The following is a 27,197-nucleotide window of genomic DNA, read 5'->3' as shown; positions in this document are numbered from 1 at the left end:
AGAGATCCAGGCCTCTTAACATTTGGAACAAGTCAGCAACTTGGGACCGTAAGTTCTTGTGTATCAGATGTCCCCACGTTAGCTTTTTGATCACATAAGGGCAATTTTGGTTCAGATATAAGAATTTGTCACTGAAAAGATTAGTATGGAGTGGCATTAGCTCCTTAGTTATAAGGTGAAAGAGCTGCAAGAGAGAAAGAATTAGGCTGTCACACAAAGATGCTCAGCCTGAATAGATTGGGGGTATCTTGCTGGAAAGAAGGATTTTTAAAAATGGGTGATTTAGGCAGGGTGTATTGAACCGAAGAGCAAGGGTGTGATCAGATGGGGCGCTGTAGTCCCTGGGCAGGGGAAGATGACAGCAGTGTTGTGGAGCTCTGAGAGTGGTGAAACTGGGGCACCTGGAAGGCCAATGTAGCAAAATACATGCTGTGGTAGAAGAATCAATGATTGATGGATGTCAGGCAGGGGAAAAAGGAAGATGCCAGAATCTTCAGGTTGGAAAGTAGATGGAATTGTGAGAATAGTATTAACAGAAATGGGAAAAGTCAAGGATGTCATTTTAGAAAAGAAGTTTTGTTTGCATTTTAGGTGATATAGCTAGCTGGAGGTATGGGTTCAAAGTCTGGCTTGGGATTTTTGTCTTGGGGGGAGGGAAAAAGAATGAAGCTTTTGGCAGAATTCCACAGGAGGAGGAAGACAACAAATGAGACGGAGAAACAATGTTCTAAGAGAAATAGGAGAGTACAAGATCTCAGAAGTCCAATAAGAAATTAGTGGTTCCGGGATCCCTGGGTGGCGCAGCGGTTTGGCGCCTACCTTTGGCCCAGGGCGTGATCTTGGAGACTCAGGATCGAATCCCATGTCGGGCTCCCGGTGCATGGAGCCTGCTTCTCCCTCTGCCTATGTCTCTGCCTCTCTCTCTCTCTCACTGTGTGCCTATCATAAATAAAAAAAAAAAAAAAATTAGTGGTTCCAAACACAGCAAAGGTTTTAAAATGCAACAGGTTATTAAGATAGTGTGAAGCTGGAGGCAGAGTATACATTCTATTTCAAAAAATAGAAGTAGGAGCTCCTGACTGGCTCAGTGGAGCATGGGACTTTTGATCTTGGGGTTGTAAATTTGAGTCCCAAATTGAGCTTAGAGATTACTTGAAATCTAAAGAAAAGAAAAAGAAGTAGAAAATACGATCATTTGAATTCTCAAGTGAGGGTAGGTTCTGATTTAATGGATTGATCCAGTAGGATACAATTTGAGTTTGTTACGCAAGTTTTTTGTTTTTTTTTTTTTAAGATTTATTCATGAGAGACAGAGAGAGGGAGAGGCAGGCTCCATGCAGGGAGCCCCACGTGGGACTCGATCTCGGGTCTCCAGGATCACGCCCCGGGCTAAAGGCGGCGCTAAACCCTGGACCACCAGGGCTGCCCTTATGCAAGGATGTTAATGGAAGTTTCCTTAGGAGGTTGAAATGAGTGGGATTACAAGCCTACGTGGAGAAGGTAGCTTTAAGGCAGATGAGCAAAGTCAAATCCTGAGCCAGAAACTAAAGAATGCGTGGGGGCACCTGATCAGGGAAGGAAGGGAACAAGGTGAAGAGGAAAGGGGTAGGAACTGGGGAGTTCAGGTGGGCTGTGGGGATGGCAGGAATTTGAAACTAACTACGGCAGTTACAAGGGAAGCGTCTGAGTGAAAGGCAGGACCTCCAAGGACCAAACCACCTCTGCCAGCTTCCCGTCCAGGTCCTCCATTTTGTAAGCCCCGGTGCCGCCTCCCCTTCACAGCACGGTTGCTGGTTGCCCTCTGCTGGTCAATGTTGGTCTTGCCTCTCCAGACATTTAAATCTGAGCATGCGCAAAATGGCACTTGGTAGGAAACCGTACGGAGCCTCCTGGAGTCTGTTCGTTCAGTACGCATTTGATCGTATTTGCGAATAAAGGCCTAGCAAAGGGAATACGAGCAAAAACAAAATACACAGTCCTGACTCTCAGCATATAGCCCAGTCTGAGTGAAGGCTTAAATAAATGTATATATAACTGCTCTTAAAAAAAACACATTTACTCAACAAAGTTTTGTTTTTGTTTTGTTTTTTTAATTGAGCGTCTTATATGTGCCAAGAGTTGATATTCCACTGGGGAAGAAAGAGTTCACAATAGATGATTAGGATATGGTGGGTGACAAGTGATCAAAGACTTCCTAGGAAAACAGACATTGATGTGTGGATTGGAGGCTGAGTAGAAGGTGAGGATGAGAAAGATTGTTTCAGGCAGAGAACAGCATGAACACAGACAAATCCTATACCAGGAACTAAAAGAATGCCAGTGGATGGAAAGTCGTGAGTAGGGAAGAATGGCGCGTGGAAAGGGACCAGGTCATGAAACAAAGCAGCCATGGGAAGATTCAAGTTCTCCGGCTACAACTGGATGCCCTAGTGCAGCTTTACATACATTAACTCATGTGGTTTCACTACTTTCCTAATGACTCCAGCAAGTGATCAGTCTAGCCTGCACTCACCCTGAGAAAAGTGAACAGATTTAAGACCTATTTAAGAAGCAGAATACGGATGCCTGGGTGGCTCAGTTAAGCGTCTGCCTTCAGCTGAGGTCGTGATTTCCGGTACTTGGGATGGAGCCCCCTGTGTTGAGCTCCCTGCTCCATGGGGAGTCTGCTTCTCCCTTTCCCTCTCCCTCTGTGATCTCCCCCACTCTTGCTCTCCAATAAATAAAGTCTTAAAATACTTTTTAAATTAGTTCTTGCAGGGCAGCCCCTGGTAGCGCAGCGGTTTAGCGCCGCCTGCAGTCCAGGGCGTGATCTTGGGGTCCTAGGATCGAGTCCCACGTCCGGCTCTGCATGGAGCCTGCTTCTCCCTCTGCCTGTGTCTCTATGAATAAATAAATAAAATCTTTAAAATAAAATAAATTAGTTCTTGCAGCGGTGTGTCAAAGGAGATGTCTTGCATGCGACCTAGTCCATGGTGGCGGTAGAATGATGGGTTCCAGCTGAAGTAATCAAGAGCCTTAAGAGGAAGGATAAAAAGATGTGCAGGATGGGAAGTGATAGATGATGGAGGTGCTGGGGTGGGAAGGAGACAGTGGTGAGGATGATCTCAGGGTAAGAAAGTGGGAAACTGCAAGGTACAGATGCATAGAAAGCTCTTGAACTACTCAAGTAAATGTGAATTACTCTTGAGCTCCCTGATCCTTCTTGGAGAAGATGATGCTGTGCAAGAAATGAAACACCAAAAGAACATCCCCAACAAGTATCATTCCCCTCTAACCTCTAACCGGGGGAGAACAGGAGGGTTAGAGGTTAAAGAGGGAATTAATTCCCTAGCTTGGTTAATACACGGAGAATTTAGAACAGTACTTGGCACATAAGGAGCATTCGGTAAAAACACACATTCGGGGTGTTCTCTGCCGCGCTCCAGCTCCAGCTCGGGCTGCAGTGTTGACGTTCCAACAGGCTGTCCTCCTAGCCCTGGAAACACCGAGAGGCGCCTCCTCACATCAAATGAGACCATGCCTTTTCTTGGGGCTCAATTACAACCAGACTTCCGGTCATGAAATCCAGAGGTGCCCTCTTTTCCTGGAAACTCTAGTTTTGAGTATCCTAGCACAACAGGCATCCACATTTCCAAAAACCTAACCCTTCTTCAAATCCTTTGCCATTCGTTTCCCCAAGAATGAAAACGTGCGCCAAAGCTCTCAGACCCGAAGCCCCAGGACGCGGCAAGTGCCTTGCGTCCGGGCAGACCGGCGGCTGTGCGAGGGCAGGCTTCCCTCGCTCACCTGCATCCCGCCCGGTCGTGGGGAGACCTCGGGCCGAAGGGGAGTGCGCGAGGGGCACGGGCGCGGGGCCCCTCGACGCCTCCTGAGCGAGAAAAAAAGCGGCCGTCACGAACAGGATTCGAACCTGTGCGGGGAAACCCCATTGGATTTCGAGTCCAACGCCTTAACCACTCGGCCACCGTGACTCCCCAGACCGCGCTCCGCCGCGCGCTTACAGGAGGGGCCGCGCCCCCGGGCCCCCCGCCTCCACGGCGCTCCGAGGACAGCCGGGCGGCCCCCGGAGGGCCCGGCGGACGGGGGTGGCCCTCCCCGGGAGGACGGGTCTCCCAGGCGCCGGCGAGGCCTGCGGGGGGCCAGCTGGGGGCAGCGGCCGGCCGGGGCGGCGGGGGGCGGCCGAGGGCTCCTCGGGTCACCGCGGCAGGGGGCTGGCCGGGCGTGGGGGGCTCGGGCGATGGGAGCAAGGCGCTTCCTGGGCAGGGGGCCGGGGTGCCCGGGCCGTGCGGGCTCGGGGACTGGGAGCGCGGGGCAGGGCCGGCCTGGCTCCCCGGAGGGCAGGGCCGGGGGGCCCTCCGGCGTCCGCTTGGGGCGGGTGGGCGGCCCCCCGCGCCCTGGGCTGAGAGGCCGCGGGAGGAGAGGCTTCGCGCCGGGGAGGCCGCGGGGGAGGCCGCCGGGGAGGCCGCCGGGTGCGCCCCGCGTCGGGAGCCGCGCCGCCGCCGTGGCCGAGCGGCCGGCAGGGGGCGCTGCGCGGGCCGGGCCGGCCCAGGCGGCGGCAGGCGGCGGCCGCGGCGGCGGGAGGCGGCGGGAGGCGGGCGGAGGAGGAGGCGGAGGAGGCGGGAGCTGAGCGGCGCGGGGCGGGCGGCGGCGGGCCCGAGCCCGAGAAGATGGCGGTGCGGAAGAAGGACGGCGGCCCCAACGTGAAGTACTACGAGGCCGCGGACACCGTGACCCAGTTCGACAACGTGAGGCTCTGGCTCGGCAAGAACTACAAGAAGGTACGCGGGCAGGGCCGCGCGGCCGGGGGCGGGACAAAGGCCGCGGCCGCCCGCGCCCCCCGCGGCCCCCGCGGCCCCCGCGGCCCCGTTTCTCGCCGCCGCGCGGCGAGTCCCGGCGCCGACCGCCCCCGCCCGGGGCCACAGCCCTGCGGGCCCTTCCGGGAGAGGCGGCGGGGGGCGGACGCGGCGCCGGATGCCCCCGGCCCAGCCCGCCCGCCGGAGCTGCCCCGAGCCGGGCCGGCGGCGCTGAGGCCTCCGCGGGCTTTGTGTCCGCCCGGGAGGCGGTGGGAGCGGGCGGGTAAACAGGCGCCGGGCAGGCCGGGCCCGCGGGCGGCAGCGCCCCCCCACCTGTCCCCGCCGCCCGCCCCACGGGAGCCGGGAGCTCGCAGCCCCGGGCACAGCCTCCTGCCACCTCACAATGGAGCCCCCGGCCGCTGGCCTCGCACCGCTCGGGTCCGGGGCGCCGGGCCCAGGACGCTGCTGCCTCAGCCCCCGTCCGCGCCTGCAGGTGACAAGCGGCTGAACAAAGGGCTCAGAAAGCCTTACCTGACTTTCCGTCGAACCTCCCCCGGCGCTGTCTTTGTCTCGGGGCCCGGCCGAGAGGGCCGTCCGCCCCGGCTGCGCCCGCGGACAGCTCGGCCTCCGCCCCGCGCCGCCCGGTGGGAGGCTCGCCGTCGGCCCGGCTCTTCCTGCCCAGCTCCGCAGCCTGTCAGGAGCTGCCGGGCGCTTAGGAGTCCGCCCCCCGGCCCGGCCGCGGCCCTTCCCCCGCGGCTCCTGACAACCAGCTGCCGGGCCGGGGGCGCCTGCACCCCAGCGCGAGGCCTCGGCTCCCAGGCCTCCACCTTTGACCTTCCGGAAGGTCCGGAAGGGAGATGAGCGGGGGCTTAGTCTCTGGCCGGGGGGCGGGGGGGGATGGGGGGGCTGACGGCCCTTTGTCGCTTACCCTCTGGTGCGAGGCGCTCTCTACATCTCCCACTGAGAGGAGCGCTGGTCTCTGTGACTAGGGTTGAGGAAGCAGGGGTCAAAAGGTAAAGAGAAAGTTAGCCTCCTGGCTCAGATTTAAATTAGAACAGGAGGCTAGGATACTAGGTAGCGGCACATGGAAATGCGTGAGAAGGCCCGGGGTTGCTTGTCTCAGATACTGTTTCCTCAGAAAGCATCAATGTTTTCTTGCTCTTCCTCACCAGGCTGGGTAGGAGCTGGTCCTTGCCCCCTCGAAGGCGTTTGTGCCCAGTTCCTAGCAGAAGCAGAAGGCCCGGCTGGCACTCTCCGTCTGTTTGGCGTGCCTCACTTCCTTGCACCTTTCTTGTTAGGCTATGTTGCAGGGGGAGTCTCGGCCTCCACAAAGTTACCCCCAAGAAATACACTGTGGTCTGGCTTAGAGCCTCAAAGATACTGCTTCCTTTGCCTGCATTTACTGAACCTTCAGGATCTTACCGCCCTCAGTGCTGTTGACTAGAAATCAGGATCCTACAACTAACAACCAGTTTCAGAACGTAGCTGACAAGTAGGAAGCCCCACTTGCCTCCAGCACCGGCTGCTGGCAGGCTGGGTTGGGGGCAGCAGAATTTCAGCTTCCGGTGAGGGGCTTAGATGCCTTCCCTTCTGCCATTTTCTTTATAGAAACTAGACATGTGGGGGAAGGAGACACTATTTTTTCCACCCCAGATGCTTCCAGGGCCCCTTGGGAAAAAATAAGGGAGATAGTGGACAGTTTGTCTGAGGTCTACTTCTCTTCCGTTTGCCTCTGTTTCCCCAGTATATACAAGCTGAACCACCTACCAACAAGTCCTTGTCTAGCCTGGTTGTACAGTTGCTACAGTTTCAGGAAGAAGTTTTTGGCAAACATGTCAGCAATGCGCCGCTCACTAAACTGCCGGTGAGTGCAAATGCAAGGGGATGAATCCTCCAAACTGGAGAGGGAACTGTGGGGTTTTTGTAAATCTCATACTTTTGGAGATGTGGGTAATTGCCTGTTATCCCCATTCCTGGTCAGGGCGTTACTGGCTTGCCTTGGTCCCCAATTTACTCCTCCCTTTGTCTTAGTAATACTTGGTGCAGCGAGGTGCACCTGACTGGCTGAGTCGCTGCAGTGTGCTACTCTTGATCTGGGGGTTGTGAATTTGGTGTTGCGTGTAGAGACTTCTTAAAATCTCTATTCTTCTTAAAAAAGAAAAAAAAACTTTATTCAACAGGTTATATGTCTGAGCTCGTACATGAAACTCTTGTGGCATGGTTGAAAGGGTACAAGATTGGGATTTGCATTGGCTTGTGTTCAAATCCTGGCTCTGCCACTTGGTATCTCTGTGATCTTGGGCAAGCCATTTAAACCTTTTAAGTGTCTGTTTTTCATCTCTAGATGGGAATAATATCTCTACCTTGTAGGGTTTCTGTAATGGTCAATGAGGTGACCCAGTAAGTACGTGGCACAAGATGGGGCTTTGTGAATACTGGTTTTTTTCTTTCCCCCTTCTTCCAGGCCACGTGATACTGTGGCATAAGGGTTAAAGAATTCCACCTTTGGGGGCACCTGGGTGGTTCAGTCGGTTGGGCCTCCCAACTCAATTTTGGCTGAGATCTCGAACTCAGGGCTATGGGATCAAGCCCTGCATGGGGCTCCGTGCTCAGCGAGGTGTCTGCTTAAGACTCTCTCCCCCTCTGCCCCTCCCCCCTGCACAGTGTTTTTTTTTTTTTTTTTTCTCTCTCTCCCTTTCTCTTAAATAAATAGAGAAATCTTAAAAAAACATGAAAAAGAATTCCAGCTTTGAGAGAGATTAGTTCAGCATGGGATTTTGTGGAAGGATTGTTAATAAGAGAATTTAGGATATAACTCTCACATACTACTTTCCTATCTCAATTTTGTAGATCAAATGTTTCCTAGATTTCAAAGCAGGAGGCTCCCTGTGCCACATACTTGCAGCTGCCTACAAATTCAAGAGTGACCAGGGATGGTGAGATGCCTACTTCTCTATGCTTCTTACATTAGAGGGGACTCCCCCTTTATGATTCCCTGGGTCTTTCTGGAGGTGGGAGAGCATAGGTAGACATCCTTGCAAGTCTCTTGCTTTGCTAGGTCAGTAACCTTGACTTGCTAGGTCAGAAGAGTGGCTGAGTGTCAGAGCCAAAATAGTTTCCAAGAGTGAGTGAGCATGTATGTATATGTGCATCAGTGTGTGTATTGTAGAGGAAAGGGGATTCTTAGGTTGGCATCTCAAGCTTTTCTTCGTCCTTTCAGACTAAGTACAAAGTGATTCATGGAGTTGAGATTAGTGAACCCAAGATCCCAGGCCATTTTGGCAACAGTTGCGGGCAAGACTGCTTCCTGATTTCCCATGTTAAAAAGTCACATACCCTAACCTCATCTTCAGACCTGATCTATACCACTCACTAGATTATTGCCTCTTCTCAAGGCGGCGTTACGATTTCCAGAATCCATCACGCATGGACCGCAACGTGGAAATGTTCATGACCATTGAGAAGTCCTTGGTGCAGGTAATAGTCAAGAACCTCTGCGGTCCGTCTCCTTTCCCTCAGTGAAAATCCAAAATATGCTTTCCCCATGATCCTATCCCATCTATTTCTTCTCCCCACAGAATAACTGCCTGTCTCGACCTAACATTTTTCTCTGCCCGGAAATTGAACCCAAACTGCTAGGGAAATTAAAGGACATTATCAAGAGACACCAGGTGAGTGGGTGTGTGAGAAGTTTTGGAAACTCCATGCTTCTTTTCCTGATGTTTTCTGTACAATAAGCAATCTTTAGATGACATGTTTTGTACTGCAGAGGCTGCTCTGCCTACTTGGAAAAAGATTAAAGCCTTGAGCCTCTCTTTCTCAGTTCACTTTTCCCATTTCCCGGTCTTGACAGGTTTGGATTACTATTCCTAGAGACTGCATTGGCCTGAGGGTGAGGAAAGCCAGAGATTTCCTGATTTCAGAGAAATGAAACCTTTACTCTAGAACTCTGTAATAACAAGCAGATGCCATTGCTAGGGACATATAGTCAGCTTTACATTTCCCATGTGCAGATTATCTTTTCAGAGGATTTTTAGAGCAACTTTTAGTTCTTTAATTTTTCTTCATTATTAGCAGTATCCCAGCTATTTCCCTCTGCCTCTCAGCTAGTATGTGCTTAAAAAATGCAAATTGGGGGATCCCTGGGTGGCGCAGCGGTTTGGTGCCTGCCTTTGGCCCAGGGCACGATCCTGGAGATCCGGGATCGAATCCCACATTGGGCTCCCGGTGCATGGAGCCTGCTTCTCCCTCTGCCTGTGTCTCTGTGCCTCTCTCTCTCTGTGACTATCATAAATAAATAAAAATAAAAAAAATAAAGATTTAAAAAAAAAAAAAAATGCAAATTGGGGGCAGCCCCGGTGGCGCAGCGGTTTAACGCCGCCTGCAGCCCGGGGTGTGATCCTGGAGACCCAGGATCGAGTCCCACATTGGGCTCCCTGCATGGAGCCTGCTTCTCCCTCTGCCTGTGTCTCTGCCTCTCTCTTCGCTCTCTATGAATAAATAAATAAATAAATCTTAAAAAAAAAAATGCAAATTGGGATCCCTGGGTGGCGCAGCGGTTTGGCGCCTGCCTTTGGCCCAGGGCGCAATCCTGGAGACCCGGGATCGAATCCCACGTCGGGCTCCCAGTGCATGGAGCCTGCTTCTCCCTCTGCCTATGTCTCTGCCTCTCTCTCTCTCTCTCTGTGTGTGTGAGTATCATAAATAAATAAAATTAAAAAAAAAAAGAATGCAAATTAACTTAAATACCATTCTGAGCAAAATATGATTAGGAAGGCCAGTCTGTGGCTAAATCTTATTTTGGCTTATTTACACCTGTGAGTAATTCAGAGGGAACTGTGTTTACCTGCTTTTCCTTGTGCCATCCAGGGAACAGTCACTGAGGATAAGAACAATGCCTCCCATGTTGTGTATCCTGTCCCAGGGAACCTGGAAGAAGGTAAGAGACCTGAGTTTTCCTGGCCTCTGCAGTGGATGGCTTGGACTAGGACCGGGGGACTATTCAGCCCCCGCACACTGCCTGGGCTTCTCCTCTCTCCTTTGAACCCTGAGCCCTCCCACTGCCATATGTTTCTATTTCCAGGTCCCTGGCTGCAACATGAGTTGTGAACAGTTAGTTACCTTTTGTGTATCCCTTTAGCTTATATCTCTCCTTGTTCTGTCTCTATCCCCAGAGGAATGGGTACGACCGGTCATGAAGCGGGATAAGCAGGTTCTTCTGCACTGGGGCTACTACCCTGACAGGTGAGGATAGGGTCCTGGGGCAGGTTTGAGTACAGAAACCAGACCGAGAAGCCCTAGAACGTCTAGCAAAGCAAGCAGGCACTCTTTGGGGGTTATTTTTAGGTCTGTTTTGTTGGGGGTTGTTTTGTTTTGTTTTGTTTTGTTTGTTCTCCTCCTCTCCATCATGAGAATCTGTCTTGGGAGAGGTTTAGACTTATAGATGAGGATTAAGCTAAAAGGATGGGGGCTTTATGTGTGAAATGATTATTCCAGTGTTATCTGCGATAAGTAAATGTTAGAAACAATCTAAATGTCTTTAACAGTGGGAAAATGTTTTAGCAATTTATGTATCTATTCAGTGGATTAGTATGGAGCCATACTAATAGAAATACATACAATAGAAATAACATGGAAAAAAAGAAATGACTGGATAATTTATAGAAAATGTTAAATGCAAGTTGTGAAATAACATAGTAACATTGGAATTATGTAAAAACAAAATTGTAGGGGCACCTGGGTGGCTCAGTGGTTGAGCATGTGCCTTTGGTTCAGGTCATGATCCCGGGGTCCCGGGATCGAGTGCCACATCGGGCTCCCTGCAAGGAGTCTGCTTCTGTCTCCGCCTCTCTCTCTCTGTCTCTCATTAATAAATTAAAAAATTGTACAGGAAAAATTTACTGGAAAAAATATATATACCAAATAGTTGTGTTGGGCTGATTCTTTTTTTTCTTTCTTTCTTTCTTTTTTTTTTTTTTGGAATTGTTTTTTATTCATAATGGAAAAAAACCCGATGTTAATAGGAAAAACAATCATACCAAAAAATAACCCAACAACCCAATGCTTTTTATAAATGGAAAAGGTAAAAGATTTGTACTTTACTATTCTACAATTCCATCCCATTGATCCCATTTCACGCTCAATTTCCCATGGCAGTTATGACACGTGGATCCCAGCCAGTGAAATTGAAGCATCTGTGGAAGATGCTCCAACTCCTGAGAAACCTAGGAAGGTGAGCATTTCTTGCCCCCTGACCCCAAAACGTATTCCAGGGGGTACCTGGCTGGCTCAGTTGGTAGAGCATGCAACTGTTGATCGTGGGGTTGTAAATTTGAGCCCTGTGTTGTGTGTAGATGTTACTTAAAAATAAAATCTTTTTAGGGGTGCCTGAGTGGCTCAGTCAGTTAAGTGTCTGCCTTTGGCTCAGGTCATGATCTCTGTATCCTGGGACCCAGCCACCTGTGGGGCTCCCTGCTCAGTAGGGAGCCTGCTTCTCCCTCTCCTTCTCCTTCTGCCCCTACCCCCTGCTCATACTGGCTCTCTGCCCTTTCTAATAAATAAATAAAGTTTCTTCAAGAAGTTTAGAGTTTACATCAAAACTTTATAGTTGGGGGATCCTTGGGTGGCTCAGCGGTTTGGTGCCTGCCTTTGGCCCAGGGCACGATCCTGGAGTCCCGGGATCAAGTCCCACGTTGGGCTCCTGGTGTGGAGCCTGCTTTTCCCTCCTCCTGTGTCTCTGCCTCTCTCTGCTTCTCCCTCCTCCTGTGTCTCTGCCCCCCCCCTCATAAATAAACAAATAAATAAATAAATCTTAAAAAAAAAACTTTATAGTTAAAAAATAATAATAAAATAAAATCTTAAAAAAAAAAAAAAAAGATGTATACTGGGACCAGACCACTCCTTGGAGGTCAAGCACAGGCTCTTGTCTCCTTCAGCTCTTCTCTTAAGGGCCCCCAGACAGGGGCACCTGGGTGGCTCAGTTGATTGGATGTCTGCTTTCAGCTCAGTTCATGATCCCAGGGTGCTGGGATTGAGCCTGGCATCAGGCTCCCTGCTTAGCGGGGAGCCTGCTCCTCCCTCCCACTTGTGCTCTCTCTTACACTCGAAATTGCTCTCTCAGATAAATAAACAAGATCTTATAAAGGGGGGACCCACAGACAGCTGTGGCTTTCAGGCTTCTCTCCAGCACAGTCTGCCTTTTGTACTTCAGGTTCATGCAAAGTGGATTCTGGACACAGACACTTTCAATGAATGGATGAATGAGGAAGACTATGAAGTAAATGATGATAAAAGCCCTGTCTCCCGCCGAAAGAAGATTTCAGCCAAGACTCTGACGGATGAGGTGAAACTTCCTCTTCTTTCTTCCCTGATCCCTTAGCACAAGCATGGGGATAAGTCTTCAGTGGGGATTGTTGGCTGACATTCACTCCAATTCTCCAACCTGCAGGTGAACAGCCCAGATTCAGATCGACGGGACAAGAAGGGGGGCAACTATAAAAAGAGGAAGCGCTCCCCCTCTCCTTCACCAACCCCAGAAGCTAAGAAGAAAAATGCCAAGAAAGGGTATGCCAGCCGCTACCCTGCCCCACCTTCACCATTCTCTCCATGTTGAAGGAAGGAAGGATAGACTCCTTCCTGTGACTACCTGGCCCTGACTGGGGTCGGCCCTGCTCCTGTAGGTGTCCTGAGAGGGAGGGTGAGGTCTTCTTTAGCTGCCCACTTGTTAGTTCTAGTTGCAGCCACTAGTGACCTCAGAGTGACATCTTCAAGGGAAGACCTTTGCACTTCCCTGTCCTCTGTAGTGATGCATGTCTATGCATGCTTAGCTCCCCCTTGGGGATTCTCTCTTGCTTTACTCCCCTTGAACCTCAGCTTCCAGGGACTCCTTGCTTAAGGGTGACCAGGTTAGCTTTCATTACCTTTCCTCCCCTTTCCTCCCCAGTCCCTCAACACCTTACACCAAGTCAAAGCGTGGGCACAGAGAGGAGGAGCAAGAAGACCTGACAAAGGACATGGATGAGCCTTCACCAGTCCCCAATGTAGAGGAGGTGACGTTACCTAAGACAGGTACGGGCCACACCAAGCTTCGGGGACCTACCTTCCTAGAGGGCTGATTTCCCAGGCCGAGCTCCGGGTCTTGAGGATCTGGCCCTTCAATTTAGCTGTTTATTAAAATTATTCTCAACATGGGCAGTCCTCTGACTTGAGCCACATCTGAGTTGTGTACTGTGCTTGTACCTGACAGTAGTTGTTTCTGAACTGTTTTTGATCACTTACCCCCTTCAGTAAAGTATTTGATCACAGATTATTATTATTATTATTTTTAAAGGTTTTATTTACTTATTCATGAGAGACACAGAGAGAGAGAGGTAGAGACACAGGCAGAGGGAGAAGCAGGCTCCACAAAGGGAGCCCGATGTGGGACTCGATCCCAGGACCCCGGGATCATGACCAGAGCCGAAGGCAGATGCTCAACCACTGAGCCACCTGGGTGCCCCTTGAGCATGAGTTATATATGTGCTGCTGTACCGTTGCTTTAGGAACATCGTGAGACACATGCAAACATTATCTAAAAAATGGGAAAATGTAAAGGATAAACTGAAAAAAACAAATATAAAGAGAAGTTCTGTTATTCTCTACCTGTATTCCACTGGACCATCTCTTGCCGTCCTGTGTGAGAACCCCACTTTGGAGACCATTGCTTTGCAATGATAGAGAGTTGTATAGCTGCAAAGGTGGACTGCGATCTGTATTCCATAGACGAGCTCCGATGTCAAGGAGTGTATTTCAGGGGTTGCGGTGGGGGCTACTGAGAGAGAGGAGTGCTGGCCTCAACCCCCTTCATCAATCACGGCGGCTCTCTTCCATATTCGTGTTTTCTCCTGAGCTGTTGTGTACGGATTCGGTTAAGAGAAGCCCCCTTGCTTTCAAAAATGTTGGCGATCCAACCAGTCCTCTCCAGAGTGATTTGGTCAGACTCTGTCTCAATCCATTAAGAGTTCACAGACACACAGATGGAGATAAGAGGGGCCTGTTAGAGACAGGAATGCTTGATGAGTGTCCGTAGAGTGGAAGATGCTTCTGTATAGGAAGAGTTAAGTGACCGTTTGGCAGGGGAAGGAGGGAAAGTGGCAGTTGAGTTTCAAGCCCCAGAATGACTGTGCCTGGAGGGAGTTACCGAACCCTTTTTGTGATCAGAGATCTCTTAGAATTGTTAAAGGTGGAGAGTTAAAGAGTTGATTCGGGCAGACCCTGTCTGATAAAATGACTCTCTCTCCTGGCAGTCAACACTAAGAAGGATTCAGAGTCTGCCCCGGTCAAAGGAGGCACCATGACTGACCTGGGTAAGGAGAGGAGGCTCTGCGGCCCGCTTCCCCTAGCCTGCCACGGCTTTTCAGAGGGCAGGACTCTTGCTGCTGCTCTGGAGGCTCCACTCCTGATTTGCTCACTCTCTCTTTCAGATGAACAGGAGGATGAAAGCATGGAGACCACGGGCAAGGTGGAGCCAGTTTAGAGAGGCCCTCTCTACCTCTCTATGGGATTCGGATTTGCGCTTCTAAAGTTCCTTCTACCCAGAACTTTCTACTGCCTAGGGTTTTCCCACCTTAGTCTAGTTTTAGCTGTTGTTCAGAACTCAAAACTCTGACCCTTTCTAGGTCTTGGGGCCCTTAACAGTCCATTCCCATGGCATCATTAGTTCCCACTTTCCCGGGGTGTGGGAGAAGCAGAGGGTTGCCAGGGGCAAAATGGGAATGCTGAGTGTCCAGCGGCCTCCATACTTTTAGGATGAGGATGAAAACAGTATGGGGAATAAGGGGGAGCAGACGAAGAATCCGGACCTGCACGAGGACAACGTGACTGAGCAGACCCACCACATCATCATTCCCAGCTACGCTGCCTGGTTTGACTATAATAGGTACTCTTGCTCTGACTTCTCACTGCATCCCTATTTCTCTGCCTCCTGAGGCCAACATGTTGTTCCCCTTCTGTCTCCAAATAAATTATTTCTTCATCAACCAGGTAGACTGGGATACGCTTCAGTGTTGGCGGAGCTTCTGGTCTCCTTGAGTCTTACCGCCCTGTGGGGGGTTCTCCCCAGGGAAGGGAGAACTGCCGTGTCCTCCCTCCCTTCTAGGCTTTTCCCTCTCTTTGAGGCTCCCGTCTCTGCTCGGGCGCCTTCTGAATCTACTCTGTCTTCTCTTGCAGTGTTCATGCCATTGAGCGGAGGGCTCTCCCCGAGTTCTTTAACGGCAAGAACAAGTCCAAGACCCCGGAAATGTAAGGAGATCTCAGCTCTTGACTCTTTCTCCCTCCCGTCCCTGATCACCCTTCCTGACCCAGCAGGATTCAGTTTAGCAAATATTTCTTGAGCTCTCCGATGAGCTAGGCATTGTGCTACTCTCACAAAGATGTGATCTCTCCCACGGGCAGCCCCAGCCCAGCACTGTGGCCACAGTAGAATGCTCTCTTGGATTTGCCTGGGGGCAGGATTAAGCATGGTCTTCTGTCCAAAATGGGTACCTGCTCTGATGCCTCCATCTGCTATTGATGCCTCAATAGAGGACAGAGCCTGCCAATCCATAAATAAATGAGGTATCTAGAATGCAGATGTCCCTAGCATAAATAATAGCTTTGACTAAAATGTAAATGGCCATGCTAGTCCCAGAGAGTAGATTTTAGTAGAAAAACAGGAGAAGTCATGAAGATGCAAGACTTGGAGTGAAGGGATGGAGAAGGCTCCCTGGAGAGAAGTGTTCTGTTTCTCTGTTTCTAAGAAGTGTGGGCTTAGGGTTTAGAAGTCTTTGTCATCTTCAAAATGTTGCCTCAAGCCAAACCTGTTTGGCTTTGGATGAGTCTTGGCAATCTTCTATGGTTAGGGATGCTCCAGGATAAATATCAGAATGAAAAGAGTGAGAAAGAGTTGATGCCCCTGAGAACTGAACAAGCTTGCTTCCCAGCTGTTCCTCAGCTTCCCCCTCTCTGGGGCCATCTTGCCATCCCACCATGCTTCTTTCTCTGTAGCCTGGTAGGGTTCTCTCCTCTTCCCCGGGGAAAGCAGTATGTATGAAGAAGCCTCACTCTCTCCAGAGGAAAAGGGAATAATGAACTGGTGACAGGAATTCAACATGGTCTGTAGGCAGGGTTGGATCTGGAACTGTTCTATACTTCGTTCTCTTGACGTAAGATAGTAAATAGTGATAATTGCCTGCGTTGACTGAAAGTTTACTATCTCCTGGACACCATACCAAGTATCTTACAGGCATTGACTAATCTTCACATCAGCTTTAGAGGTACATCCTCTTATCCTCTCCAGTTTACTGATTAGGAAACTGAGATACAGAGAGGTTAAGCCACTTGATTAAGGTCACCCAGCCAGTGAATAGAAAAACCAGGATCTGAATTTTTTTTTTTTTTTTTTATTCATGAGAGACAGAGAGAGAGAGGCAGAGACACAGGCAGAGGGAGAAGCAGACTCCATGCAGGGAGCCCGACATGGGACTCTATCCCAGGTCTCGAGGATCATGCCCTGGGCTGAAGGAGGGCCTAAACCACTAAGCCATCCAGGCTGCCCAGGATCTGACTTCTTTAGACTGGTTCATGTCCTCAAACTTTATGCTATACCACACAATAGCCACCATTTGCTGAGCTCCTAAAGTGTGCCTGGCACTGTACTAGACTAGATCTTTCTAGTCCTCAGCAGACACTCCATGGTACAGATTAGGAGACTGAGGTTCAAAAAATGTAAGTAACTTGCTCAAGGCCACCATGGTAGAACTGGGATTTGAACTTAGATCTTTTCCACCTTCAAAACCTATATTGTAGGGGGGCCTGGGTGGCTCAGTTAAGCACCCGACTTTTAATTTCAGCTCAGGTCATGATCACAGGGTTGTGAGATCGAGCCTGGCATCAGCCTCTGCAGTGGGCATGGAGCTTACTTAAGATTCTCTCTCTCCCTTGGGGACCTGGGTGGCTCAATCGGTTGAGCATCCGACTTGTGATTTCAGCTCACGTCATGATTTCATGGGTCGTGGGATCAACCCCCAGTTTGAGCTCCATGCTCAGTGGGGAATTGGCTTGAGATTCTCTCCCTCTGCCCCTCACACCACTCACATGTGCTCGCTCTCTCAAATAAATAGATCTTTAAAAAAAAAAAAAAAGATTCTAAAAAAAGACAAAAAAGATTCTTGGGGCACGTGGGTGGCTGTTGGTTAAGTGGCTGCCTTCGGCTCAGGTAATGATCCCAGGGACCTGGCATTGAGCCCTGCATTGCACTCCCTGCTCAGCAAGGTCCTGCTTCTCCTTCTCCTTCTCCTTCTACCTCTCTCCCTGCTTGTGCTTTCTTGCTCTCTCTCTAATAAATAAATAAAATCTTTAAAAAAAAAAAAAAAAGGGACATCTGGGTAGCTTAGTGGCTGAGTGTCTGCCTTTGGCTCAGGGCATGATCCCAGGATCCGGGATCGGGTCCGGCATCAGGCTTCCTGCATGGAGCCTACTTCTGCCTCTGCCTGTGTCTCTGCCTCTCTCTGTGTGTCTCTCATGAAGACACATTTTTTTTTTAAGATTTTATTTATTTACTCATGAGAGAGAGAAAGAGAGAAACAAAGACAGGCTGAGGGAGAAGCAGGCTCCACGCAGGGAGCCTAACGTGGGACTCAATCTCCAGGATCAGGCTCCCAGCCGAAGGCGGCGCTAAACCGCTGAGCCACCAGGGCTGCTCTCTTAAAAAAAAATCTTAAAAAGATTCTTCTCCTGCCCTTTGCCCGTGCACACTCTCTCTCCAATAAAAACATAAATAAATAAATATAAATATATATGTGTATATATTTTTTTCTTTTTTAATGAGCTCTACATCCAGTGTGGGACTTACTTAAAAAACAAAAAAACATTCCTTATAGCACATCGTGCTGACTAGTTGGATGCAGGGATAAAGACATCCCCTTAACACTGGCTTTTGGAAATAAGGGCACCTTTTCTTGCGTTTTGGCTGCTTGTTCAAAAGTTGGATGAAACTTACCCAAGTATAGCCAGGGAGACAATTAATTTAACTAAGAAGACCCCATCAAGGAAAACAGGGCAATGTTTGAACCCCTTGCATCTATCTAGCACATGTAGACCCGCAGTGTTTTCTGAGGCAGACGATCCACTCTGTTCTCTTCACAGAGTGGTTCACACAGGAGGAACCATCACCTCTTCTATCACTTTTCCTACCCTTCAGTCCTCAGCCGACTTATTTTCCTTCCTCTCACCTCTCTGTCTCTCCCCCCAAGCTACCTGGCTTATAGAAACTTCATGATTGACACTTACCGGCTGAACCCCCAAGAGTATCTCACCTCCACTGCCTGCCGTAGGAACCTGGCTGGTGATGTCTGTGCCATCATGAGGTGGGTCTGCAGCTGAGGGGACGGGGGTACGTAAGAATGCCTGCCACGGATGTCTCTTGGCGTAAGGGGAGCTTCCAGCAAAGAGCATAGGGGAACAAGTAGGGAAAAAAAACACCTCTAGAGAAAGGCACGGTTCACACTCAGGGCATGTGTGACTTGCGAGAATGGTAGTGGCCTTCTCTGGTGTGTGGAAGAAAGAAGGAGTGTGTCTGTAGTTGAAAAATCCCGGTTCAATTTTCCTGGCTCTCCAGGAAGAGATGTTTACTAGATGGGTGGATATGGAGAGAGGTCTTGACTGGAAATGGAGGCCTGGGTGTCACTGGCACTTAGCGAGTGAGAGGAGGTGGGATTTGCCAGGGAGTAGAATGAGCAGAGAAGAGAGCTGGGGAAAGAGCTTTACACCCCACCTCTGCCCCTCTCTGGCTGCCCTGTGTGACGCTGTCTCCCCTCTTTCCTGCCAGGGTCCATGCTTTCCTAGAGCAGTGGGGTCTCATTAACTACCAGGTGGATGCCGAGAGTCGACCGACCCCGATGGGGCCTCCGCCCACCTCTCATTTCCATGTCTTGGCAGACACACCATCGGGGCTGGTGCCTCTGCAGCCCAAGACCCCGCAGGTAGGGTGAGGGGCTGTGGGGGCGGGGGCGGGGGTACTGGGAAAAACTGGGCTTCTTCGGACTTTTCTTTTTCTGGTTTTTTAGGGTAATGGTTCAGGAGTGTTTTGAGGCTTCTTCCTTTTCCATGGGATGCAAAGGGCCACAGGAATCAGCCCCGTGTGTTTAGCACCCTCTCTCAGCCTCTGTACCTAAGACTGCGAGGACTTGCTGAGAGAGAAGAGATGCTCCTGGTCCTCGAGTAGCAGACAGGCCAGCGTAGGGCATGGAGCAGTTAGGGAAAAATGGCTTAAAACTAAGTTGCATGAAATTTTTTAACTTTGTCGTGTTTCCAACTTTTTTTTTTCATTTTTGCCTCAAACTATTATCACTTCCATTTTTTTTTCCACTTCCATTCCATACATTACAAAGCTTAAGAGGAGACAGATTACGTGGCTTGCCCAGGGTCACAGAGTACCAAATCTAGGATTAGAACCTAATTGTCCAGCTCCTAAAGGAACTTACAAAGTTTTACATGAATACCAATGGGGATCATGCCAGCTATAGATCTAACTGATCATTAAGGGAACATGGAACCGTGGCATGAGTGCCCCCAGAGCTTGCAGGCCGCCCAGCATTTGGTCTTGAGGCCTCCAGGGCCTCGGCCTGGTCATTTTCTGCCCAGCCTCCATGACGCCAAGCTCTGTCCCCCAGGGCCGCCAGGTTGATGCTGATACCAAGGCTGGGCGAAAGGGCAAAGAGCTGGATGACCTGGTGCCAGAGACGGCTAAGGGCAAGCCAGAGCTGGTAGGTGGGGTGTAGACCCCGCTGGGCTTCTTATTTGCCCCTTTATTGGGGGGCCCCTGCCCGGGAAGAAGAGACGTGAGAGCAGAGGAGCTACAGCAGTGAGGGAGGAAGCCCCACCCAGCGGTGTCCCTGGCTTTGGGAAAGAAGCTCCTTCTGTCTGTTTTCTCTCTCTGTCGGCCTCTGGCGCACGTGGTCACCCGGACTCACCTCTTTCTTTCCCCTCCACAAATAGCAGACCTCTGCTTCCCAGCAAATGCTCAACTTCCCTGACAAAGGCAAAGAGAAGCCAGCAGACATGCAGAACTTCGGGCTGCGCACAGACATGTACACAAGGAAGAACGTCCCCTCCAAGGTACGGAGGGGGAGGTGCGGGCTGACTTCAGCGCTGGAGTGTCCTTGTCCCACAGGAGCCAGGGCTCCTGCCTCTGACCCGCCCGTTTCTCCTGCAGAGCAAAGCTGCAGCCAGTGCCACTAGAGAGTGGACGGAGCAAGAGACCCTGCTACTCCTGGAGGTAATTGGGGCAAGGGAAAGAGGGTTTTCCATGACAACAGAAGTGGCCAGGGTGCCAGCCGCGCTCATGAGTGGGGAGAGCGTGATCTCATCCCCAGTCTTTCTCTTCCCTGATGCCGGCCGCACCTGCCCCGGGGAACAGCTCCCGGCCAGGCATTTGGGCCATTTCATTAACTCCATATCCTTTCGTAGTGCTACTTGGAGATTCCCCTGGGACCCAGCAGAATCCACAAATACCACAACCAGAGAGCTTTGAAGCCCGCTACCCTTAGTAGGATGGGGGGAGTTGACCTTCAAGGAAAGTGGCTAAGTAAGGAAGTTGTGTCTCCACCACTACCACCAGGCACTGGAAATGTACAAAGATGACTGGAACAAAGTGTCAGAACACGTGGGAAGCCGCACGCAGGATGAGTGCATCTTGCATTTTCTTCGTCTTCCCATTGAAGACCCGTACCTGGAGGACTCGGAGGCCTCCCTGGGCCCCCTGGCCTACCAGCCTATCCCCTTCAGTCAGTCAGGCAACCCTGTTATGAGCACTGTTGCCTTCCTGGCCTCTGTCGTCGATCCTCGAGTCGCCTCTGCTGCTGCGAAGTCGGCCCTAGGTAATGTGAAGGGGTCCCAGCCTCTGTAGTTTTGGTTTGAAAGGCCCTCGAGTGTGGCTGCCCCACTGGCACTGTCTGCTGCTGGTGTCAGCGCAGGCACCTGTCTAGCTCCACGCCGGTCTAGATGAAGAGACGGGCTTCTGAGACAGCTTCCACAGGGACAGCCAGACCTGCCCGCCCGCCCCTGCCCCCAGCCTTGTCCTCTCTGCACCTTGCAGAAGAGTTCTCCAAGATGAAGGAAGAAGTACCCACAGCCTTGGTAGAGGCCCATGTTCGGAAAGTGGAAGAAGCCGCCAAAGTGACGGGCAAGGCCGACCCAGCCTTCGGTCTGGAGAGCAGTGGGATCGCGGGGACCACCTCCGATGAGCCCGAGCGGATCGGTGAGGCCTGGCAGGGTCCCGGATCTCTCTCCTTTTGCCAAGAGCCCGAGCCATCCCGGGGCCCTCCCTGCCTTGGGTCATCCTCAGAGCACGAGATGAATGGGGAGAATCGGCAGGGCTTGTATTTCCCTCGGGACCCCGCCTTTGGGACCGTGGCTCTCTGCTAAGATCTTGGCTAGGAGAGCAGGCTTTTGGAAAAGTTTTACAGAGACGGACTCTGTAGCAGACATTTCCCATTTTCTCTTCCCCCGGGCCCAGAGGAGAGCGGGACTGATGAGGCACGGGCGGAGGGCCAGGCCACAGAGGAGAAGAAGGAGCCCAAGGTATAGGGAATGAGCGGGAATGGGCTGGGCTGTGAGGCTGGGGCATGGGGCGCGGGGAGGGGAGGCCGAGTGCCTCCCCAGTAGGAGGTGGGAGTTCACCTCCCAGTCTGGCCCTGTGTGTACCAGCTACCCTGACACCGGCTACTTTTCTTTCACCGGGATGTCAGGAACCCCGAGAAGGAGGTGGGGCTACTGAAGAAGAAACAAAGGAGAAGACCAGCGAGGTCCCCAAGAAGGATGAAGAGAGAGGGAAACAAGGCGACAGTGAGAAGGAGTCAGAGAAGAGTGATGGGGACCCCATAGGTGAGCCTCCGCACCTGGTGCTTGGTGTCCAGGGAAGAGAAGTGGGCTGCCGGCCTAACCCCACCTTCTTCCTGGCCCAGTTGACCCCGACAAGGAGAAGGAACCAAAGGAAGGGCAGGAGGAAGTGCTGAAGGACATGGTGGAGTCAGAGGGGGAGAGGAAGACGAAGGTGGAGCGGGACATCGGCGAGGGCAACCTCTCTACTGCCGCCGCCGCCGCCCTGGCCGCCGCCGCAGTGAAGGCCAAGGTGAGGTCCAGGGGCCCAGAAGACCCCCAGGGAAGGCACTGCCTCTTCTCTGATCTCACTTCTCCTGCGGGAAATTTTTCTGTGCTCCTCATTTCCATAACGCTGGCCCATTTCCTTCTCATTTTGATCCCAAGAGGGAGAGTTGGTTGTCTCTTCTCGAAGCTTTTTAAAGCATGCATTTATTTGTTTGTTTGTTTATTTATTTGTTTGTTTATGATAGTCACATGGAGAGAGAGAGAGAGGCAGAGACACAGGCAGAGGGAGAAGCAGGCTCCATGCACCGGGAGCCCGACGTGGGATTCGATCCCGGGTCTCCAGGATCGCGCCCTGGGCTGAAGGCAGGCACCAAACCGCTGAGCCACCCAGGGATCCCCTTTTTAAAGCTTTTTACCATTAGGCCTGTGTCTATCCTCTAATTATTTGACCTTATCTTTTGCCACTCTCTCTTTTTTCATGTTCTTTTAAGAATAAGAAGTCTTTGCTACTCTGTGGGTTGTGACCACAGCAAGTTCGTTCTTTCTTTTTTTTTTCTTTTTTTTAAAGATTTTTATTTATTTATTCACAAGAGACACAGAGAGGCAGAGACACAGGCAGAGGGAGAAGTAGGCTCCCCACGGTGAGCCTGATGTGGGACTCAGTCCTGGGTCCCAGGATCACGCCCTGGGCCAAAGGCAGGTGCTCAGCCACTGAACTACCCGGGCGCCCCCAGCAAGTTCTTTTTTTTTTTTTAAGATTTATTTATTTATTTATTTATTTTATTTATGATAGACAGAGAGAAAGTCAGAGACACAGGAGGAGGGAGAAGCAGGCTCCATGCCAGGAGCCTGACGTGGGACTCGATTCCAGGACTCCAGGATCGCTCCCTGGGCCAAAGGCAGGCGCTAAACCGCTGAGCCACCCAGGGATCCCCCCAGCAAGTTCTTTCTTAAAACCTGTCAGCCTCACCCTACAGCTCTCTCCCGGACTTGTCTCCCCTGGGGCCCTCCGGCTCATCTGCCGCCCTCCCCGCCTTCCCTAGCACCTGGCCGCTGTGGAGGAGAGGAAGATCAAATCGCTGGTGGCCCTGCTGGTGGAGACCCAGATGAAAAAGTTGGAGATCAAACTCCGGCACTTTGAAGAGTTGGAGACGATCATGGACCGGGAGCGAGAGGCAGTGAGTAGCAATCCCTGGGGGCCAGTGCAGCCCAGGACCACAGCCTGACACTGGGCCAGGCCTTGGTTGAGGACGGGCGTAAACAGCAGTGGAGAAAGCCTGAGAGTGGCAGAGCTTCGTGGCGGAGGGGCAGGAGGATCCAGCCCTGGGCAGTTAAGGACAAGTGGCTCACAGGGGAAGCCTGGAGCCCGAGGTCCCACACGATGTTGGCATCATGGGGCAGAGATTCTAGTTGGTTTTTTGATTGCCTCAGGTCCAGGTCCTTGAGCAGTGTTTGGCCCATCGTAGACTCTTGGTAAATAAGTATTCGTCGAGTGATCGAGCAGGTTTAAGGGATGATGAGAGGGAAGGGGCTCCAGATCCAGGAGGTGAACAGGAAAGGGTATAGAATGGACATGGTATTGAACCATTTTGGCTTTGAGATGATACAAAAAGAAATGTAAGACAGGGATCCTAGCAGAACCTACCGCTTAACCGGAGACCCCGATATCCAGTATGGAGGCGTCAAGAACAGTGAATGCTTAAAGTAGCTGACAAATTCAGATTAAAAGTCCTGAGAGATAATGAAATAAAGGCAAAGCTCGGAGGCCACAGAGTTGATCTGGGATGGCTTCCTACGCTTGGTAAGCATTTTGCCAATTTTGAGGAAAGAAGAGACCATGAGCTGACCTTAGGAACGGGAAGCATTTTCCCAGTGAAAATCATGACCGATTTCGAGCTTTGGAGCTGAAATGAGTCAGGGCTCCCACTAGATGAACTCCACCGCAGTGAGAAGCCACACGGGCAGCCGGACACCGCGGTGGGGATTCTGGAGCGGAGAGGGCAGGGCAGGGCCCCTGGGAAGGCCAAGCCCAAGATCTTCCCCCTTGGGAAGGCCGAGCCCAAGGTCCCCCTTGCTGCAGGGAACTGCCAGAATGAGAGGTAGGGTTTGTCGGGACGGAGAAGGCGGTGGGGCGTTTGCCTTCGTGGGCTTCTGCACGTGGGTAACGGTCCCCACTTGGCACCGGCAGCTGGAGTATCAGAGGCAGCAGCTCCTGGCAGATAGACAAGCCTTCCACATGGAGCAGCTGAAGTATGCCGAGATGAGGGCCCGGCAGCAGCACTTCCAGCAAATGCACCAACAGCAGCAGCAGCCACCGCCAGCTCTGCCCCCGGGCTCCCAGCCTGTCCCACCCACCGGCACTGCTGGGCCGCCCACGGTTCACAGCCTGGCCATGGCTCCGGCCTCCGTGGCCCCCGCTCCTGCTGGCAGTGGGGCCCCCCCCGGAAGCTTGGGCCCCTCTGAACAGATTGGGCAGGCAGGGTCAGCCGTGGGGCCACAGCAGCAGCAACCAGCTGGAGCCCCCCAGCCTGGGGCAGTCCCACCAGGGGTTCCCCCCCCTGGACCCCATGGTAAGTGACGGCTTCTGGAACTCCTGCTGACCAGGGGGCCCCCGGTGAATGTTTGGATTCCCTCTTGAAAGGGATATGTGACAGGACGAGATTTCTACAGATGGGCTCTCCTCCCTTCTACCCCTGAACCAACAGGGCTCCCTCCCCACATCCAAATCTTTGAGTCTCATCCAAGGCTTTACTGCTTACTCTCTTGTCAGGGAAGGTGGTGCTGAGGAGTGGCTAGGTGATCCTTGCTAGCACAATGAGTCGGTAAGGGAGATCTTACGCCTCTAACCCTCTTGACCTCTTCTCTTTGCTCCCAGGCCCCTCACCGTTCCCCAACCAACAAACTCCTCCCGCAATGATGCCAGGGGCAGTGCCAGGCAGCGGGCACCCAGGCGTGGCGGGTAATGCTCCTTTGGGTTTGCCTTTTGGCATGCCGCCTCCTCCTCCTCCTGCTCCATCCATCATCCCATTTGGTAGTCTAGCCGACTCCATCAGTATTAACCTGCCCCCTCCTCCTAACCTGCATGGGCATCACCACCATCTCCCGTTTGCCCCGGGCACTCTCCCCCCACCTAACCTGCCTGTGTCCATGGCGAACCCTCTACATCCTAACCTGCCGGCGACCACCACCATGCCATCTTCCTTGCCTCTCGGGCCGGGGCTCGGATCCGCCGCAGCCCAGAGCCCTGCCATTGTGGCAGCTGTTCAGGGCAACCTCCTGCCCAGTGCCAGCCCACTGCCAGGTGAGAAGGGTCCTGGAGGGGAAGAGGGTGAGGGAGAGGGGTCCACATGGAGGGATGGGGGTCAGCTAGGGGAAGGGCTTAGGTCATAGAACTTCCACAATCCTTTTTGAACGCTCTGGTAAATTAGAACACAGGGGGAAGGGCCTCTCTGGCTGTCCTCCACCATTCCCCACCCTGGCAGCTGCCACCTCTGGGATGACGTTGGGGCCTTTCACTGGTGGGTCACGGAGGAGTCCTAAGGCACAGCGTCTCAGTTGTAAACTTGAAAAACAGCTACCTGTCTGCATGATGATTGGCATCCCCTTTGCTTGTTCCTATCACGTTCAAATGCCCCATTTAGAGAGTTCCCTTGGGGGCAGGAGGATTGTGGGTATTTCCGTCTGCCCAGTGTGAGGTGGGAGAGGGTTTTGGGGAAAGGCTCCCTCGGTCACCTACCCACCCATTGCATGCCATGCCCAGTTCTGTTCGTCTGTGGTGGCCTGGGTCTGGATCCCTCTCCTGCTCACCCTAGCTGATTCATCTTCCTTTTCTCCACAGACCCAGGTACCCCTCTGCCTCCAGACCCCACGGCCCCGAGCCCAGGCACAGTCACCCCTGTGCCACCTCCACAGTGAGGAGCCAGCCAGACATCTCTCTCCCTCACCCCCTATGGAGATCAAGGTTCCAGGAACAGCCCTCTCCCCACCACTGGGACCCTTCCCCAGCCTGGAGAGTTCATCACTACGTAAGGAAAGCTCTTCCTGCCCCTCCAAAGCCCCCATCATGCCTGTCAGAGGCATGCATTTTTATATCGGATTATTCACGGACTTCTGTTTAAAAGATGTTTCTAATGTCTGGGAGAGAGGATAGGATTGGGGATGCTGCCCTCAAAGGGCTGGGGAAAGGTGTTTATACAAGGTTCTAATTAACCACTTTTAAGGGTGCACCCCCTCAAAACTACTGCATTTTTTATGGATGAAAAAAAAAATGAAGCCCTTTAAAGAAGTAGAGAGATAAAAAAGCCACATTGGAGCTCCCTCCACCCACTAAAAAAAAAAAAAAAAAAAAAAAAAATTCCACCTTTTACATTTTTTGGAGGAGGGAGGTGACAGGAAAGGGGAACTAAGGTTCTGGGAGAGCTCTGGGGATAGAGTAGGGTGCAGAGTCTGTCTCCTCCAGCCCTTCATTAGTAACCGAATCCACTCCCCAACCCCATCAGCCACCCCATCTCCGGTTTGTTCCTACTAATCTCTCCTGTGCTTCCTCAGTGTTGCTGTTTTAGGTCACCCCAACTCAGCCAATGACCCCTTCCCCCCCCCAAATGTCAGTTCTGTGTTTTTAAAAGTCACCTGCGTAGTTGATGTCAGCGTATGTGTATTTGGTGGGGAAACATATTTTGGGGATTCCTGTGGTAGGTAATAGAGGAAGGAAGAGCACCGTTCCTCTTCCCTGGGCCCTGTCACTGGGCGCCTAGAGGACATGGAAAGGGGAGCTAGAGAGGATGGGGAGCTGTGGAGCTGTAAAAACCTGCATTTTTCAAAAAGCACTTAAGCACCTCCTTCTTCTGACTTGGTGGGTCACCCCTCTAACCTCTTCCCTTTTCCACCGAGACCATCAGAACCTTGACTGGTAGCTTGGGGTTCCCTGGGATTTGGAGACAGTGGAGGAGGGGTGCCCAACCTAGGGTAGTGCCTACCCCAGCTTGCAGCTTGGCTCTGCCCCCTGGATTCCACGGCCTCCCATCTTTCCCTTCTTCATCCTTGATGTGAAGGTGGACAGGACCCCAGGCGGGCTCTCCACTAGTTTGCCTGGTCCCTGCCACCGGGCCTTTGTCGCTCACGTCCCCGTGTTTCTCTTCCTTTGCGTCTCGGCACCTTTCTTCTGTTCAAAAGTTTTCTGTAAATTTTTTTTCTTTCCTTTTTTTCTTTTCCTTTTTCTTTTCTTTTTTTTTTCTTTTTTTTTTTTTTTTTTTTTTTTTATAAATTAATTTGCTTTCAGTTCCA

The 27,197-nt window shown here is 51.8% G+C and overlaps 1 protein-coding gene, 1 long non-coding RNA gene and 1 other non-coding gene across 14 annotated transcripts in view; 1 reads left to right on the top strand and 2 right to left on the bottom strand.

Annotated features, from left to right (window-relative positions):
• LOC140600529 (uncharacterized) overlaps nt 1–5,622 on the bottom strand; it is a 19,377-nt gene extending 13,755 nt beyond the window's left edge. The window contains exon 1 of the long non-coding RNA XR_012003747.1: nt 5,325–5,622. This is a non-coding gene — a long non-coding RNA (uncharacterized lncRNA). The remainder of the gene's footprint in view (nt 1–5,324) is intronic.
• On the bottom strand, nt 3,890–3,971 carry TRNAS-CGA (transfer RNA serine (anticodon CGA)). The gene has a single exon. It is a non-coding gene; the product is annotated as a tRNA-Ser (tRNA).
• Nucleotides 4,558–27,197, top strand: SMARCC2 (SWI/SNF related BAF chromatin remodeling complex subunit C2). Of its 12 annotated transcripts, none has more exons than XM_072768799.1 (30): nt 4,580–4,778; nt 6,538–6,657; nt 7,644–7,729; nt 8,189–8,270; nt 8,372–8,464; nt 9,663–9,732; nt 9,968–10,037; nt 10,950–11,025; nt 12,004–12,135; nt 12,241–12,356; nt 12,736–12,860; nt 14,078–14,137; nt 14,255–14,292; nt 14,579–14,709; nt 15,000–15,071; nt 18,062–18,175; nt 18,637–18,790; nt 19,481–19,573; nt 19,809–19,925; nt 20,023–20,085; nt 20,428–20,686; nt 20,905–21,066; nt 21,325–21,389; nt 21,557–21,692; nt 21,773–21,939; nt 22,958–23,092; nt 24,103–24,484; nt 24,790–24,873; nt 25,150–25,215; nt 25,753–27,197. In XM_072768799.1, the coding sequence occupies exons 1-30, from the start codon at nt 4,668–4,670 to the stop codon at nt 25,827–25,829; spliced, it is 3,456 nt and encodes a 1,151-aa protein (XP_072624900.1). In that variant the 5' UTR covers nt 4,580–4,667; the 3' UTR covers nt 25,830–27,197. The 12 variants fall into 12 exon arrangements, with proteins under 12 accessions (XP_072624903.1, XP_072624896.1, XP_072624900.1 ...); XM_072768798.1 differs by having other exon boundaries at nt 19,806–19,925; XM_072768792.1 differs by having other exon boundaries at nt 24,790–25,215.

The sequence above is a fragment of the Canis lupus genome, chromosome 11 (assembly GCF_048164855.1).
Source record: "Canis lupus baileyi chromosome 11, mCanLup2.hap1, whole genome shotgun sequence".
Classification (NCBI taxonomy): Eukaryota; Metazoa; Chordata; class Mammalia; order Carnivora; family Canidae; genus Canis; species Canis lupus.
The sequence above is the reverse complement of the archived record's forward strand: the minus strand, read 5'-3'. Positions and strand labels throughout refer to the sequence as shown.

Coding starts and splice junctions, on each gene's coding strand:
- SMARCC2 (XM_072768791.1), top strand. CDS start 4,668: ATGGCGGTGCGGAAGAAGGACGGCGGCCCCAACGTGAAGTACTACGAG. Junction 8,271..8,371: donor TTGAGAAGTCCTTGGTGCAG/GTAATAGTCAAG, acceptor TTCTCCCCACAG/AATAACTGCCTGTCTCGACC. Junction 23,093..24,102: donor TGGACCGGGAGCGAGAGGCA/GTGAGTAGCAAT, acceptor TGGCACCGGCAG/CTGGAGTATCAGAGGCAGCA.